Below are 17811 nucleotides of genomic sequence, written 5' to 3'. Positions count from 1 at the left end.
CTGTCTCTGTGGATTTTCCTCTCTTGACCCACCTCCCTACACCCCATTGGGAACGGAATGGCAACTTGGGGAAGTCATCCTGTCCTCTGATCCCGCACCTCAAATTGCCTGACACATCTGGGGCTGGCAGCTGTGGCCGCAGAAATCCCGACCCCTCCGGCAGCTTTTGTACCTGATTTGTCCGCGCACCCTCCCCCTCCGCTGAGCACAAAGCAAAACCGAAGGCTTTCCGCTGAGGCTGGAAAATGAGGAAGGGGCTTTTTTCCTTTAACCTAGGACCCAGTGTTAAAATATGAGAATGAAGGAAAAACTAAAAAGAAAGTTACAGTAGTTATAAGGAAGGGAGAGAGAAAAACCTTAGAGGGGGCACCCGGATTTGAACCAGGGACCTCTTGATCTGCAGTCAAATGCTCTACCACTGAGCTATACCCCCGCGCCGTTCCACCGCCTGAAATTCGCTCTTTTAAGTGCTAAGATACACTTGCGGCTACTACACTGAGCGTGAGACGTGGGGATTAGGTGAAAGGAACGAAGGAGGAATGGGGGCGAAGCGGTAACCAGAAGGTACCCGAATCCGAAGGACCCGGGGGAAAGCTACGAGGCAGAGGCGCGGGGAGGGAAGAACCACCCAGGGCCGCCAGGCGTAGAGTTGGGATGGGAGCGACAGGTCCCGCCTTACAAATGTGGGAACGGATATATGGGGGAGGGGTGCTAACTGAGGGGCGGGGCGGGGAGGGTTCCCGCTCAGTCTGCGGGTCACACCAGGTACCGACGGGTACAAGGAAAGTCCCCGAATAATGCCCTACGGTGAATCTGGTCGGGCGTTCAGGACAGGTGCGCGGGGTTTGGCCACCTCCCTCAGCCCGGGCGCCCCAGGTGTGCGCCCAAACGCACTCCGCACTGCTCCTAGCGCTAGAATGGCTCGGGGGCGCCTCTCCCGGTGATGTCCGCCAGGGCATGCACGGGCGCGGGGGCCCTTGGGACACACCTAGGCGCGCACCCGCAGCCCCGCAGCCCTCCCCGGAACCCACCCCCGCGCAGCCCCACGTCGCCCGGGGAGCGCGCCTCTCCGCGCGCGCCCCTGCTCGCGCCTGCGGCGCGTCCCCGCCCCGGTGCAGCCCCTCCTCCTCGCCGTGTTTATTAGGGGAAGGAGGGCGGAGGCGGAGGCCAGTTCCCCAGCTCCAGCCGCCGTCGTCGCTGTCTGCATAGTCGCAGCCGCGGCCGCCTCCCGCCAGCCCGCGCCGGGGACAGAGAACGCGCGCGAGCTCGGGCGCTCCCGCTCCAGCCTTTCCCGGAGCCATGAACCCTAGCTGCGCCCGGTGCAGTAAGATCGTGTACCCCACGGAGAAGGTGAACTGCCTGGATAAGGTGAGCCCGCAACCGGAGGCGCGTTTTTACAATCCCGGAGTGCTCAGGTTGGGGGAGGAGAGAGGGGCCGGGTCTAAGGCGATCCCGGGAGGTGGGAGGGAGGGCGGTGTCATGGGATATGGGGGCAGACCCCAGTCTGGAATCCAGGAGATCTGAGGCGAGACGGAGAGTCCACGCGTGGCGGGCGACCACTCCAAGAGAAGAGTGGGCTCTGTGCGCCGGGGGTGGGAGAATGGAAGGGGAGCGGAGAAGCCGGTTGTGTGTGTGGCGGGTATTTAGGGGTGCAGTCCCACCCCCTAAGGCCGGGAGAGTGAGAGGAGACGGCCGCTCCCTTTCCCCGTTGCGCGGAGCGCCAAGTAGGCGGAAGCGCTGGGCGCTGGGGGAGGGGGCGGCAAGGGGGCGGGGCAGAGACGGGGGGTGGCATGCGAAGACGTCCCCTCTGGTCGCGGATGGCCCAGCTTTTTGGCTGGAGACTGGGAGGCGGCGAATATGAGTCGGCGAGTGTTGCATATGGTGAAGGGGGTTTCAGATAAGGACCCGCACCCCACAGCGGGACCCCCTTTTTGCACGACATGCGGTCCCTTTGGTGATTCGGTGGTTAATGAACTATCAGACCTCCTCCTTTCGCTTCCCAACCCCCACCTCAAATTAAAAGCCAATTCCGGGTGCTGTGAGGCCCAGCCTGAACGGGGCGGGGTCGGGTGCTGGAGTGGGGTGTGTGTGGGGAATATTTCACAAAGATCTCCTGAAATTGTGCTCAGAGCTTGGAGACCGGTTTGTAGAACAAAGAGCTAACTTTTCAAAGCAGGTTTCCCCAATGGAGGGTGGGGTTGGCTGAGTTCAGAGGAATCCAAGGAAAAGGGAAGGTATTTGGGGGGAAAGGAAGGTGGCCTTTTGGAAATTCACTGTCCCCTGGGGGTCCGTATACGCGCCACCCCCATCCTAGACTCCTTCATCTGGTTGCCATTATACTTTGGCGGGGGCGGGGGGGGGGGAGAAGAATAGAATTGGGTGTTTCCAGCACAGTTTGGGTCTGATCCGGTCCTCTTGGAAGCTCCTTAGGACCCTAAGGCAAAATCTGACCCCCTCCACATCCCCTCCCCAGACAGGAGCAGAGGCCACTGGGATTTTGTTCCTCTCTCCATTGTGCCTTTTCACCCACCTCCCAAAGCGGACCCAAGTGCAAATATTCCCACCTTTCTGTTTCAATTGGCAGGGGTGAGGGGGTTCAGGGTGGAAGAAGGCTGCAGAGCCCTGGGGCCAAGTTCATTGCCGACCTGAAGCTGATTTTGTTTGGGAAAGAATAGCTCATTGGATACTTTGTGTCTCTCCTCCCCTTTGGGGCTGAAACTTCCTCTGTGACCTTTGGTTCTGGATCAGGGTGAGGGGATAGGATTCTGAGGTTCAGAAATACGTTTGAAATTGCTCTTGGGGGAAGACGGCATATAAGACTGCTGCTGTTTCACTGTCTGTCCTGGGTTGGCTGGGCGGGGAGAGGGGGGGATGTGTGGGCAGAAGGGGAAGTTGTTGACCTTCCCAATGACCATTCCAGCCTCTGGAGGGTGGGACTTGAGCTTGGAGGGCTAGATCAAGAATTGTTCCCTTGAGAAGTTTATCTGTCTTTGCACCCTGGGTTTTTTGCTCTTCTCTGGAGGTAGAGATTTTGGCTTCTGCACTTTGAATTCCCTGTGCCCCCTTTTTCTCCACAGTCATGAATTGGGAAGAGGCAGTAGACAATTTTATCCATGTAAGGCCCATATGATGGAGGACTTACTAGGCTGGGAGTTGGGAGACTGGGTCCTAGTTCTAGTCTGCTCCTGTCAGCTTTATGAACAGCTCTGGGCTCCAGTTTTTGCCATCTGTCAGATGGGTATGATGATGGCATTTCCTTGGAGGTGGGGCAGTGTACTTGGAAAGCACCTGCCAAAGTGCCCACAAGGGGTTGTGGTAGGCTATGCCCTCCCTACCTTTTGAGATCCTGTGTCCAGCCCCACACCCAGCTCCCTTGTAAAGACTTTTGATGCTGTGTGTCAAAGGGGAGAGGGGGCAGAGATTCCTCAAGGTGCCCTCCGCAGCTGTTCACTTCCCCAAGCTGGAAGGGGACAGTCAGGTGGGGGTTGTCCAGGGGAGTGGGAGCTGATGATTCCTCCCTCTTTTTAGAGCTCTCCCTACAGGAGGTGACCCCAGGAAGACTTCGCCCCCTGCACTGAGCAGGAGGCCTGGAATATCCAGGTATCAGACTTACTCTTCCCAACCCCCTCCTGGCAGTAAGGACAGGCACCTGGACCCAGGAACTGGTGCTGGAGGACACTGTGCTGAGACCTGGGATGGGGGAAAATTCCGTCCCATAAGCACTGTTTCTAGCCAAGTTCCTGAGGCTTCCCGTTTACAACAAGAGGTTGTTACAACAGGAAAATCAAATTAGATTTGGCCGTTCCCCTACAAGTCCCCTATAGCACTTAATCCCCAACGGGGCCCAAAGCACAAGCTACTTCCTCTGGATTAGCCTTTTCTCCTCCCTGAGCCATATCTCCCCAAGGTATAGGTGGGTAAATGCTGTCGCCTCTGACTGGCCACCCTGCCCCCAACCTGCAGTACCCAGTGTGCTCTGCACGGTGAATAAATATGTATTCGCTGATGACTATGTTTGAGGAAGGAGGTTGAGATTTACTTCTTCCCCAGAGGATTTCTGGGATTAGGGTTGGGGGAGAAACAAGGTGACCTCATTCCCACATTCATTCTACAAATACTTATTGAGCACCTACTTTGTGTCAGGCACTCTGGAGGGCTGCCACAGGGCCTTTGGGGAGGGAGAGAGGCCTTGTCTTTCTTTCCTGTCAGCCATGTGTCCTCTACGTTTTGCCTGAGGTGGAAAGTTCTGTCACAAGCCTTTTTTGGGAAACATTTGTTTCTGGAGACCTACATTGTCAAGAATCTTGCCATGCCCCTCTTCCCTAGCTAGCTTTCCCAGGTGCGTGGAAACAGGTAGAGACACTTGGGAAGATAGATGGAAGATTGGTCTGCCCATAATTCCCCTGGAATCCCCACTAGGGTGGGGCTCTCTGCCTCTTGTTATCTGAGCCCTTGGGCAGGAGACAGCAAGGTAGAAGGAGGCTGGTCTGGACAGTGGGATCCCTGGATTCAAGGACATGAAAAGGAGACAGGTCCTTGGAGCTGTGGTACCGGATTTTCCAAGTTGAAGCTAAGAAGACCCCACGATTACCCTCCATTCACAATAGCTACTACTTATTATGAGGTGCCAGGTCTTCACAGCAACCTCACAAAGCAGGTGTTACTGCAACTGTAAATTATGAACCCGATAAACTGAGGCTCAGACGTGTAATGTGGCTTGACTTTCCACACTTCTTTCTGCCCTGTTATTCTGCCTAGTATGTTTGCAAAAAAGTATGTTTAGTTACACTGTCTCTTTGGTGTCAGAAGGGGGTCCCAGTTCTTCCTGACCCTGGGCAGTTGGGACCCTAGCAATAAAAATCCCTTGGAATTTGTGGAGATGCAGCAAAGTTTCAGAGAGGGTCTGTGCGTTTAAGCCAGCAGCCCAGGTGGCCAGCTGAGCTAGGCTGGTGACCTGGCCAGGGTGGGGCTGGTATTGCCCCTGGAGGAGGGAGAAACTGTAACCCTGGTGGACAGGAAGGGAGGAGAGAGCTCATACTCCAACCCTGAGTCATAGCTCGGGTGCAGAGGGCAAAGAGCCAGGCTGCAGTCGAAGCAGCTACTTGAAGCTTGCTACCCTTCCTCTGCGCCCCCCCCCCCACCATTGAGAACCTCATGAGGCCACCCTTCCCTAGCTCCAAATGGTGATTCTGAAAGAGTGGGGCGGGCCCAAGTCCAGCCCAAATTAAAGGAAATCTCATGCAGAGCTTCTGCCTCTATCAGCCTCAGTGTGCCTTTCTGTGGAGTGGGTTGTAGTTTTGGAGCCTCAGAGTGTGAAGGGTGAAGCTCAGCTAGAGCCTGGTTGCTGGGCTGAGAGGCTCCTAAGAGCCCTCACAGGTTTCGCCTGGGGGCAGTTAATACAGAAACAATAGACTTATCAGGAAGCAGGATAGATTACAGTTGCACACCCAGAGCTGTTCTTTGCTCTCTTGAGTCACAAGTTTCAGGAATGCTTCTCTGAAATCTTCTTACCTGGGGCCGCTGTGAAAGGGGTACTCTTGCTCTGGGACATGGCTGGGTGCCTTGCAGGGGAGGCAGGCAGAGGGTCACTGTGGGAACATACTGCCTTATTTGCATGACTGTGTCTTTCATCAGACCCCCTCATTTTTGAGACAGGGTTGGGTCTCTTTAATCTTGAGTTCCCTGGTTCCTGGCCTAGGTTGGCCCACAGGGGCTGTTGAGTGACTTGTCACATTCTGCTTCCCCTCCCCACTGCTTTCTTACTCTAAAGAGGGCAGTGGCAGGAGCTGCTGATTTTCTCTAGTCTTGGGGTACTCTTCCAGAGAGGAGAGGGAAGTAACATGAAGCAGCTAAGGCACCACGCTAGGTGCAGAGCCTGCATCACCTCATCACTCTTGCCATCATTCCCAGATGGTGGGTTTAAATTCACTGTTCCCATGTGGAAGACTGCAGTGAGTAGCAAGCCTGAAGGCACTCAATCCACTCAATTTCGTTATTCTGTTCTGCTTTCCCTGAGCAAGGAGACGGGTGGCCAACACCCCATCCTCACAGTCTCTAATGTGTCTAGCTGAGAGCAAGGGTTCTTTGAGGGTGAGGTGGGGAAAAGCTACTGATGGAAGTGGGCACCATCCCTTTACAAAGGCAACCTGGAGGCATCTTGTGGAACCCCCCAGCCTGGTCAGTGTACTCTGTCCCCCTCCCCCAAGGAGCTTGGCTCCAAGGTGGGGACTTGGCCTTCTGCTGGGGCAGGGAGTGTCTGTCTGTCTTTGTCTCCCCCAAGTCAATCAAGAGGCAACCTTTGGAGGTCCCCAGTCCTAGGACAGTGCATATTCCCTTGTATGTGTGTGAAACTGGGTCATGGTCTGGATTCCAGAGAATGTTTTTCCTGGCAGGCCCCTGTGGGGGTGGGGGGAGGCAGGGGCCCAGGCAGGGGCATGTGCAGCTAAGAAGGCAGAGGCCAGCAGACTGGGTGGTGACAGAGCTGGGGCACTCTGCCAGCGCCTCACAGTCCTGGGAAGAGAAAGGAACTGTCATTTCAGAGGCTGATGAGGCAGGGGCTACCCTATTTTAGTTTTCCAGGGGGTTGTGTGTATTGGGTTATGTACCAGGAGGAGTCTGGAAGATGCTGAGTGGCTGGGGTTCTTGGATAAGCCTGGAAGGACTGGTTGGGGTGGGGGGCTGTGAACGCTACTGCAGACCCAAACATAGACCAGCCATCCCTTTGCTTCCAGACTTCCAGCTGGCCTTTTTCCCGTAAGAGTCATCCTCCTATCACAGTGTTTAATAGTCCACCGTAAGAGATTCCTTTGGGTCTTCTTGGCAGGGAAAGTACCCTATTAGAAGGCGATTGCCCTCCTAAATGACCTCCATGTTCCCTGGTGGAAGTGGACTGGGATGAGAGAAGGTAGTACTCCAACTTCTCAGCTTCCTTTTCGACCCCGTCCTCCAAAGTGCACCTCTTGGCTTGGGAAACACATTTTGAAAAGCACTGTCTTGGGGGAATTCCCTGACAGATGGCCAAGAACCAACTGTGTGGCTGGATACCTTAAAAAGTCTCCCTCGACCCTTCCTGGGCTCCTGACCCCCTCCTTTTGGGGTCAGAAGTTTCCTTGGCTGCTGGGAAACGGGTTAGGGACAGGCCAGCCAGGCTACCCAGGCATCCTGGATTCGAGGGTCTGGACAGCTGGACCCCTCATCCTGGGGTGCCAGGGGAGGATGTGTATCTCATTTGCATTAGCTGAGGAGCACAGTTTTCTCAGGGATTGGGTCATTTCTGTTTCTTCATTTCTCCTTTCCTCATTGCCTTGTATGATGTTGCCTCCATCAGCTGCCCTGGATCGGTTCTGATTGAGCGTTTGCACGTCTCTGGACTTTGCTAGTCTTCCCCTCTCCCTTACTCTCGAATGCACACATTGTAACTGGTTGAGCACAGCAGAGCCGCACCTGCATCCCAACACACACACACACACACACACACACACACACCTCCAGTGTGACCCACTGAGCTCCCGGCTGAGGTTCATACCTGCAATGCCTAATTCCTGATACTGAATATTTGAATACTGAAAGGTGCCAGATGCTGTGCTGAGGGCTTTTCCTCACAACGGTCCCAGAAGGGATGTGTTGTTTTTAGGTGCCGTTGATTCAGTTACAACTCACAGCGACCCTGTGTACAACAGAATGAAACACTGCTCGGTCCTGCATCATCCTCACAATCATTTGCTTGAGCCCATTGTTGCAGCCACTGTGTCAATCCGTCTTGTTGAGGGTCTTCCTCTTTTTCGCTCTCTACTTTACCAAGCATGATATCCTTCTCCCAGGGACTCATCCCTCCTGATGACATGTCTAAAGTACATGATACGAATTGTCACCATCCTTGCTTCTAAGTAAGGAGCATTTGGTTGTACCTCTTCCAAGACAGAAGGGATAGGTATTATTATACCCATTCTACAGATGTGGAAACAGTCCCAGAGGTGTGGAATGCTGCCCATGGTCACATAGGAAAGGCAGTTGATGCCAATTGTAGAGTGTCCACTGCCAAGACTTTTAAGCAGAGTTCTTCATTCCTCTCATGGGAGACAGGCTGTTGGGTGCTCTCCTACCTGATATCCCACACAGGGGTGGGAGAAGGATGAGGGAAGGGCAGAAAGGGTATAGGTGTTGGCGGCTAGAGCTTGGGATGCCCACCTCACTCCTCTGGTTGGAGCCCCACAGGAAGTGGGACTTACAAGGGCTTATGTGGGGCTTCTGTGTACGTTGTGAGGTCCTGGTGTGGGAGGTGAGAGTGCCTGAGTGTGTGGGGGCTGGGCTCTTCTCGCCTTCTCTGGGCCCCCTGCCCCTTCATGTCCAGCAGCTGCTTCTTAGCAACCCTAGTGCAGGTTTGCATAAGCAATTAGGCCTTCCTGACTCTGGGGCAGGAGGAGTGGTGTGGGGAGGTGGAGCCGACCTTTTGGGGGCTGCTTGCCACCACTCACGCATCATCTCTGGGCCTTCTCCCCCTCCTGACAGCTCAAATGGCTGACTGGTGAAGGGCAGGGAAGGGGAGAGCAGTGTCATCAGCTGCCAGAGCCTGTGACCTGAAATGTCCCCAGCCCACCCAGCGTAATTCGATGTTCTCCCCACAGCTGTGGGCCTGAGCTAGACCCCAGGATAGAGCCCTCCCAAATGTCCCCTCATCAAACCTAAGCCTTTGTCTTCAGCTCCTCTTCCTAAAGTCCTAGTGTCTGATGAGTGTTCTCCCTCTGCCTCTTTCCCCAGTTTTGGCATAAAGCATGCTTCCACTGCGAGACCTGCAAGATGACACTCAACATGAAGAACTACAAGGGCTATGAGAAGAAGCCCTACTGCAACGCGTGAGTCCTGCCCTGGGCAGGGGGCTGGGTAGGCACCTGGGCTCCCTCCCTGTGTTCTTCCTTCCCTACCTACCATCTTCCCATCTAATAACCACGAGGTGACGTTGCTGAGTGCTTCCATACTCTACTTGGTAATATTGATCATACTTAGTCCTCACAAGAGCTGGGTGAAGTGAGGGCTGTTACTATCCCTATTTTACAGAGGAGGAAGCTGAGACTTGGAGAAGGGAAGGGACTTTCCCAAGATCACATGGCAAGTGAGAAGCTGATTCAAGCCGAGTCTCTGGGCCATAAATCAAGCATGTTCTTTCCACTGCACACTGCTGGGAGAGGGACTGGGTTTTTCAAGGATGAGCGACCTCCCCTGGTTTCTGCTAATTTCTGTTGAGCTGTATTTTGGTTTGGGGGCTTTATTCTCCCTTTTCTTCCCTTATTTCTCTGCATCACAGCAAATGGCTGTCTCCTAACCTCACCTCTCCCTGACCAGAGGGTTTTAGATACTTTGGCTTCCCTCCTTCAGAAAACTCTCTGAAACCCTGGCTCCAAGGCCCTCGTGGTGTTCATTTCTTGAGAAGTGGAGGTGCCATGAAGGGCGTGGCGTGGCTGGAGCAAGTCTTTTCCCTGCCTAGTAAAGGCCACTGTGGAGATCTTCCTTCCTTTCCTGGTGGAGCTGGCTTAGACTCTGTCCCTTCCGCACTGCAACGTGCAACCTGGGCTGCCTGGGGTTGAGGCGGGGGTACCCCGTCCCAGAGAGACACCCTTATCCCATGCAGAGTCCTTTCTCCCAATTCCAGAGTGTCACACCTTCCATCTTCAAGTTGACCTCATGCCTAGCAAGTGTCAGCTCAGTGCCAGGTACAGCCTCACAGCCCCCCTGCTTGCTGGGTGAGGGCCGTGATCCCGCACTGCTGGCTGAGGCTTCTGAAGGTCAAGTCACACTTGTGGTAGGTGGCAGGGTCGGTCTTCAAATTCAGGATCTGACTTGAGTGCTTTTTTTGTTTTAATTCTCAGTCATGAGGCTCATTACAGCTAAAGTTCACCCAGGAGGGGAAGTTTGGGACTTGCCTAAAAGGGGTTGTAGGCTAAAGCACCTTTGATGGCTGTCTCACCCGTACCTGACCCTTCCCCCCAGCTGCTGTTACCACTGCCCTGTCTCCTTGGGGGTTTGATCATTCATCAGACATGTATTGCCTGTCTCCTGCTATTTGTCCAACCTGTGCCAGGTACTGGGAAAACAGATTTCTGATAAAATCTCAAGCCCAAGAAACATGAATGCTGTCCCTTCTGGAAAGGACTGGGGCACTGGGAAGGTCGCCACGGATGGAGGAAGGGTCACAGCTCTGTCCCAGCCCCTCCTTTAGCTACTCATTCTTCCAGTTAGCTTCTTCTCTGTTCCTCTTCCCCCTACCAACCCCTCCCAGCCCCCCAAGGGAAATGGGACATTCTTTGAATTCTTAAGGGCTCACACAAGCCCTGATTCTCTGCTGCTTCCTCCCTTCTTTGGGGAGTGGGGTGGGGTTCAGAGAAGCTGGGGCAGTTAACCCCTTGATTGCTGGACCACTTCAAAGTGGATTCTGGGGCTTAGGCTCCTTTAGGGGCAGCCTTTAAGCCTCCATCCCCCCGCAGAAATCAGCCCAGGGGGTGGCAGGGACTCGGCGCTTCTTCCTTTCACTTCCTAAGACTCCAGTAGCCTAGAATCAGTGAGCACTGGGAGTTAGAGAAAGAAATCAGAGGCTTGTCCTTGTTTTCTCTGCATTTTCTCAGCCTAGTGCCAAAGTCCATGCTTACCTTTCCCACAGCCTTCTGAGGAAGCTGCAGCAAGTGGGTGCTGGGGCTTCTTCAGGGGCCTGGGGGCTCTGTTGTTGTTAGGTGCCACTGAGTTGAACTGCCCCCTAGGATTCTTGGCTGTAATCTTTATGGAAGCAGATCTTCAGGCCTTTCCCCCACAGAGCCGTTGGGTGGGTTTGAATGCCACCCTTTCAGTAGCAGCAGAGTGCTTAACCATTGCACCAGCAGGGCTCCTTGTGGAGGCTCTAGGGAAGGCAGAAGGTGAAGTGCCCCTCCCTGGATGCTACTTCCAACCTGCTGAGACAGAGGTGCCCCTATCTCTCCCGGCCTCCTGCCCAAGAGGCAGGTTTACTCTCCCCTTCCTCTAAGCCCAGCTCCTGCCACACCCTGTTGACCTTTGACCTGGCAGGAATGTTACCTGGGAAGAGCCAGGGAGATTTGTGAGCCAGCTTACTTATACTCCAGCAGTAGTAGCACCTTCCTCAAGGCACTTACACTCACTCATCCAGCGTCTGCTGAGCAGTGTCTGTGCCAGCAAGCCAGAAAGCCAGACATGAAGTGGGGCGGTATAGACCAGATACAGACTGCCCTGCAGAGTGGCCTCATGGTCTTTCTGAGCCTTAGTTTCCCCATTGATGAGATGGAAATAAAAATTCCTATGCATGAATGCTGGCCCTTAGACCTAGGAGTACTTATTGAGCACCTACTATGTGCCAGGCACTGTGGCAAGTGTTTACTGTCATTCCCTTCCTGCCTCTGGCCTCATCCCTCAGCGGCATCCAGATCCCAGATCCTGGGGTTTCTGGGATGTAGCATTTTCCTAGTTCCTGTCTGGGCCTTGCCTTTTTCACATTACTACCCTCTCCACACTGGGCTTGTCCAGTGTAGGGCATAGAGGGGCAGGTGATCTCTCCTGGCACTTTGCCAGCGAGTGAATGTGTGTGGTATACACAGAGGCATCTGCTTCTGCCTGTCTCTGGCCAGTCCCTGAGCCCAGAAGGGAGCCAGGGTCCTGCAGGAGGGAGGTCAAGAGAGAAGAAGAATGTCTTTCTTTCCCCTGTGGCTTCTCAGAACAGGGATTTAAGTTCTGGAAAGCAACTTTAAGCCGTGAAAAGGCCTTTTCTCCTTCTGTCTTTGTGTCAGGTTTGTTTGGGGTGAGGGGGGGAAGAAGAGGACACAGGCAAGGGCTCACGGTGCCTGCCTGGCAGTGGTGGACCCCCACGTACGTGCACTTACACACGTGCCTGGTGTGTACCCAGACACACACGCTGGGGCCAGGCAGAAGCGCCAGGGAGGCAGACTGAACAGGCTGCGTTTGTGTCCGCATGTTCCCAGCCTGGCCACCCAGGCATTGCTGTGGCAAGATAGGGGCTTGCAGGCTTGCTGTTCACAATAGCCAGCAATGGAAGCACCACTGATAACCGGGTTTTCTTGAAGCTTCTAGGTGGGTGGGGTGAGACTGCTGTTTGTTCGAAAATATTTATGCCCTCTATTATTTTTTGTTTCGTGTACTGGATTTTCTGAAAGTGGGGCAGATTGGTCCACACACCCAGCTTGGTACAAACCTGCTTCTTTGTCTCCATGCAAATGGTCTAAGAGCCGGAGGTTGGGGCAGCACAGGGAAGGGGAGAGAGATGCCTGTTCTCTCCTCTTTGGTGAGAGTATATGGGGGGTGCTAAAGATAGGCAGTGGGGTTGCATCCTAGGGAACCAGCTTTTGGGGGTTGTTAAGTGGGGGTGGGTATTTCTAGGGTATATCCTTCAGTTTCTCTGGCTTTCCTGTTTTGAATGAGGGGCTGAGGAGGCTGGAAATGTTCATGGTTCTAGAGAACTACAGAGTGTGGTTCTGCCTCTTCCCCCAGGCCTTAACTGGGAGCAGGGCGGGATCTGTGCCGGGCAGGCCTGGGTGCTCAAGTGTCCCTGGATTCCAGGAAACTGTTTCTAATCCCCCTGCTTTTAGGGGGTGGGGCAGTGGGTGGCAAATCCAGGTCTGTGGCTTGGGGATTTCCTGTTTCCCCAGAATTCTCTGCCTCTGACAGGGAAAAATGAGATCAACTGTCTTAGGGAGCTGGAGAGAACTGGGAGGGGGGTGTGATGTGTTTGGGGGTGGGGAAAGCAAGCTCAACCAGCAACCAGCTACCATAGTGTTGATTCAGGCTCGTGGTGATCTCACGTGAGTCAGGGTAGAACTGTGCCCCATAGGGTTTTCAGTGGCTGGTTTTTTGGACATAGATTGCCAGGCCTTTCCTCTGAGGTGCCTCTGAGTGGACTTGAACCTCTAACCTTTTGGTTACCAGCGGAACATGTTAACTGCACCACTCAGGGACTCCTGGCAAGCTCAAAGGGGCAGCCCAAGTGGCCAAATGCAGTCTTCAGGCAGATGCCCACTCATTTCATTCTCAACTGCCCAGTCCTAACACTCAGGGATGTCAGGGCCTCAAAGAACCTCAGGGATCACCTTGTACCCTAACAACCCCATTTTATAGCTGAGGAAACTGAGGCATGAGGCTTCAGTGCTTTACCCAACTTGGCAGAATCATTTCTCCTCATTTGCCATCAGGGGCCACTGCAGGTTTTTTTCTTTTCTTTTTCATTTTGTCTGCAAGGCCTGAGGGCTGGTAAGTTCTTTCTTAAGTCTAGCCTTGATCTTTTTGGCTGCTCATTTTTTTGTCTGGTCAAACAATGCCTCCTTGTTGCTTCCAATCCCCTCCACCACTTCAGCCCCTTAGGCCTGGTGACTGGGGTGAGAAACTGGGTTAGAAGGGAGCCTTCCCTGCCCCTCGGCAGTGGTCCCAGCAGGGGCTTTTAGAATCTGCAGCTCCTTCCAGGGGCTGGATGTAGAGTTTGTTTTTTGTTTTTTCCTTTTGGTAAAGCCAAAGGCTCCTTGTTGCTTTCATTGATGTATTTTTATTCTTCCTTGAACAAAAAGCTGTGGTTTTCGAAGAGGTCCAAGCCTGCTGGAAGGGCATGGAGAAAGGGGGGCTGGGCTCTCAGGGTCTCTGGTCTGTTATTTTTCTGCCTCTGGAATGTAGCTGAGACAGGACTGAGGAGTGGGTGTCGTGTCCTTTAAACTGTCCCTACTGCCCGATAAGCTGGAGCCTTGTAGCTTCTCGGCATCCTCGCTGCCCTTGTAGTCCTTCTGAACAGAAAGGCACCTCAGAGGTCCTCAGAGATAAACCTTCTTCTGAGGTAGGACCCCCCTCTCCTATATTCTCACAGGTAGTTGTCCAGCCTCTTAAAACACCTGCTTTTGAAAAGTTCTAAGTAGCAGGTGGCTCCTGACTGGGGGTGGCTGAGAGACCCCAGGTGGTCTCTTCTACTGGACAAGTTTGGAAACAGGGGTTGGATTTGAGGGTGAACTACCTTGTTCCCTAGTCATCCTGCCAAGCACATCTTTCCCCAGAGCTCTGATTGCTGGGGGTGGATGAGAGTCGGCCTGATAGAGAGACGTCAGCCAGCCCTTGGCTTCCTGGACAGCTGTGGTTTAAGGCAATCTCTGTCCCTGACACTGAGCCTGTTTCGTCATCTGTAAAACGGTCTACACTGCTAATGTCTGGCTTTTCTAGCTCAAAGCCTTGTGACAGTTTTCAAGGGAGACTGTGCATGGGTTACAGTATATTAAGAAGTTGCTTTGCATGCTTGTCAGTTCTCCTGGCGGCCTAGACTGCTGCCAACAGCTGCCTAATTGCCTGCCCCTGCTCCCGTGCCTTTCTTCCTCAGCAGGAGAGGCTTTTCCTGGTTTTACCCTCATGGATACTAGGTCCTTGCTCCTCCTGCCTCCCACAGGCTTCCTGCCCTAGTGGGCCCTCTCCATGCCTCCCTCTTTCACTGATAGCAGGGATGAAGGGTGGGGAGGGTATCAGCAGAGAAGCCCCCTGCCTGGAATGATTAACATAAGGCCAGGGACAGGCTGGCCCACAGAAAGTACAAAAGACAGCTGTGCTCTGGACCCAGTTCCAGGCTGGGGTTGAAATGCCGGTCTCCCCACCCTGCCCCTTGTTCCCTCACCATGGCCCAGTCTGTTGGTGGGGCTGGGCTTCCAGTGGAGCCCCTCATCTGTCTCAGTGCCCACATTGGCATATCCATCCATCCATCCAACCCACTGGGATCTGAGCATGGTGGATTGGGTAAGTTTCAACCTGAGCACAGAGAGGGAGGGAAAAGGTAGCATTCCCAGCAGTTGTTTCTGGAAAGAGGTCACATCAATCGGAGCCCTTTTTGAAGCCAAGCGTGTCAGTGGGGGAGGGGTACAGTACTGATGTTCTTTCGCCTTCCTTTCTGAAAACAAACCCCTGGCACCTGTCTTCCTCTCCTGAATCGTCCACAAGGATCCTGAAGGCCCAGTTGCCTGGTTTTGCCTTCATGCGCTCCTCCGCAGTTGAGGGCACCCTTGCTGTCTGTGTCTCTTCCCCCACCCCCATAGACCTCTCTCTCTCTCTTTCCCTGCTCTGTGCTGCTCTCCTGCCTGGAGCTGAGGATGAGGTTGCCATGGAAACCTGAAGCACAGTGAGCAAGGGAAGGGGAAGGCAGGGTTGTCTTGCCAGGGCTGGGGGCTGTAAGGAGGGGACAGGGCTGACCCAGCAGGAGTAATACAGCCTATGGTCACGTCCACCTGTCTCCCTTGGGCCTGGGCTGGGCCTTAGGGGGCGAGGGTAGGAGCTCTGGAGCTCCCATTAATCTAGTTAATCTGATACAGGATTAAAATCCCTCCCCCTGGATTAAGCCAACATTCAGGCTGTTCTTGCCCCCCCATCATTCTGATGGGATTAGTATACCTGCTGTGGGGTCTGGGATCTAAGGGTAATGGTGGTTTCCTTAGGCAGTGGCTCCAAAGAGATGACCAGGTACGCGTCAGCCCCATCCAGAGGCACTTGCTGCATGTTGGAGGGTCTCCTGAGCCCTATTTTAAAGATTCTTTGGGTGCAGTGTGAGGTAGCAGAGGGCAGGGTGTAGGTGTAGCAGGTGAGTGTGTGGTCTGTGTGGATCGCCGTCACCTGTGGCTCTGCTGGCCTCGGTGTCTAGGAGACGGGCGTCGCTGCAGAGGGTCTGTCTATACATTCATTGTGTGTGAGGGAATCATGCTAAGTGTGTAGGAGCTGCGGAGTGGGTGGGGCACGTCAGGCGCACATGTCTGGCTGTCCTTGGGGCCCCGGGAGCTGGTACTCCATTTTAACTCTATACCTTCAGGCAAACGGGAAGCTCCAGGGTTTGCAGACTGGCTCCCACAGACATCTGCTTGCCTAGCCTGCCTCCATTCTCCCCCTCTGAACACTAACCAGCACAGTCTTCTCAGAACTGACCCTTCAAACTCTCTCCCAGAGCTGTCTAGAGGTCTTCTCCTTCATCCCATTTTAGGACCTAATCTCCCTTTTCCACCACATGGGTCTCTGCTCACAGTTGCTCTCTTCATCATCTCCCCTGCCCCACGATACCTTCCAAATGGCTCAGAAGTGTGGGAGGAGGGGCATATCCAAACCCTCCCTTCTAGAACCTCAGGACCAGCCAGTTCTGCTAGAGATCTCACTTTAATCCCTTCTGCTGTTCTTTTCCTAGTCCCTGGAAACAGATTCCCAGTTGATCCTCCCTTTCCCTGGAGCTGCTCAGGAATTTTGAATGGAGCTACTCATCTGTGGGTGGCCCTAGCTGCATGGAGCTGGGCCAAGCGTGGGGTCTGGACCCACAGCCTCAGCTCTTCGTTCATTCCTGGGCTCTTTTTGTTGCCAGCTGCAGGCACCTGTGTTTGCTTTTCAGTTTCCTCCTCCATCTGTTGTGGAGCTGTGTGCCTGGGCTGATGAGGGTTAAGGGTGGAGGCAGGGCCCTGGCAGGGCTGTGGTGGCTGGCAGAGAAGGGCACAGCTAGAATCATCCAGGCCCAGGGCAGTGAAACTAGCCCAGAGGGGAAATGGATTTGCCGAGGTCACCCAGCAAGTCAGTGTCAGAGCCGCTGCATTTTCTAGCCACCTCTGCCCTTTTCGTTTCAGTTCTCCAAATCTAAACCCCAAGTCCTGCCCCTCCATGAGCCGTCCTCCAGAGGAAAGTTGTGTTTAGCAGGTATCTCTGGCTCAGGGTGATATAGGTGGGTGGAAAACATAAGCACAGAGACAGGTGGGCAGTTCATGTCCAGCTAGAGGGCATGATAGCCAACTGGGCTGGGATATACCTTGAAGGAGTCCCAGGAGGTAATCCATTTTTCACCTGGGGCAGCTTGTGAGCCAGGGATCACAGCTATGATGGGATATGGCCACTCAGTGCTGGAGATGGCCAGACATCTAGTTCCTGCTTGGAGAGCGCCCCCATCTGTGGTTCATGAGGACTCCCAACTGTTTCACATACAAACACACAAACCGTGGTAACTCAGGGCTGCCTCTGCTGTAGCTGGCTTGCTGAAGGACCTGTCATGATGTAGGAGACCTGAGTTCTAGCCCTAGTCCAGCTTTAACACCTGATATGACATTCGTTTATTCAACAAATATTTATTGAGCACCAGGTACTATTCTAGGAATAAATCACTGAGCCAAAGAGGCCAAAAAAACCGTCCTCTCATGGAGAAGTAGTGGGAGAGAAGACAATAAATCACTGTGATAAATAAGTTAATTATGAAGCCCATTAGGTGGTAAGTGCCTGGGGCCACCATCCTCTTTCCTTCTCTGTAAAATGAGGAGGTGGGACCAGGTGGCCCTGGAAGTCCCTGCACACTTGACTCTGTGGGCCACCCTAGCTCCTCCTACCCCCAAGCCAGCCCTCTTTCTAGGGGACAGAACCCTGTCCTGTGCCTGGGGAGTGGAGGGTTTAGTTCAGGGTGCTGGGCCCTGGAGAGAGTATCTGGCTGCAAATTTGAATCCCACCACTTATTGGCTATGTGTCCTGGCCACTTTGTTTAATCTCTCTGAGCTTCAGTTTTCTCATCTGTCAAAGGGGAACAATGACAGTATTAGCCACCTAGGGTGGTTGTGAGAATTTATAAACTAAGGCATGTAAGCCCTTAGCACAGGGCCAGCATTAATTGTTGTTGTTGTTGTCTGTCACCTGTGGCTAACCATCTTTCTGGCCACAAGCCAGCCTTCCTGCCCACCCTCCAGTGAAACTGGACTATGTTAGCCATTTGCAGCACTGCTTTGGTTGTGTGCACTGTCTCTTACCACTTACTTTAGGAAGACCCCCAGATATCCATGT

At 53.8% G+C, this 17811-nt stretch overlaps 1 protein-coding gene and 1 non-coding gene across 2 annotated transcripts in view; one reads left to right on the top strand and one right to left on the bottom strand.

The window, feature by feature from the left end:
• Positions 1 to 361: 361 nt before the first annotated feature.
• Positions 362 to 433, bottom strand: TRNAC-GCA (transfer RNA cysteine (anticodon GCA)). Its single transcript has one exon. It is a non-coding gene; the product is annotated as a tRNA-Cys (tRNA).
• Positions 434 to 1174: 741 nt separating this feature from the next.
• The window catches only part of LASP1 (LIM and SH3 protein 1), a 38378-nt gene continuing 21741 nt past the window's right edge, over positions 1175 to 17811 (top strand). The window contains exons 1-2 of the mRNA XM_003414682.4: positions 1175 to 1368; positions 8758 to 8852. Of these exons, the coding sequence (XP_003414730.1) occupies positions 1300 to 1368; positions 8758 to 8852 (164 nt within the window). The 5' untranslated portion in view covers positions 1175 to 1299. The remainder of the gene's footprint in view (positions 1369 to 8757; positions 8853 to 17811) is intronic.

Source organism: Loxodonta africana, chromosome 18 (genome assembly GCF_030014295.1).
Source record: "Loxodonta africana isolate mLoxAfr1 chromosome 18, mLoxAfr1.hap2, whole genome shotgun sequence".
Classification (NCBI taxonomy): domain Eukaryota; kingdom Metazoa; phylum Chordata; class Mammalia; order Proboscidea; family Elephantidae; genus Loxodonta; species Loxodonta africana.
This window is presented reverse-complemented; position numbering and strand designations above follow the sequence as displayed.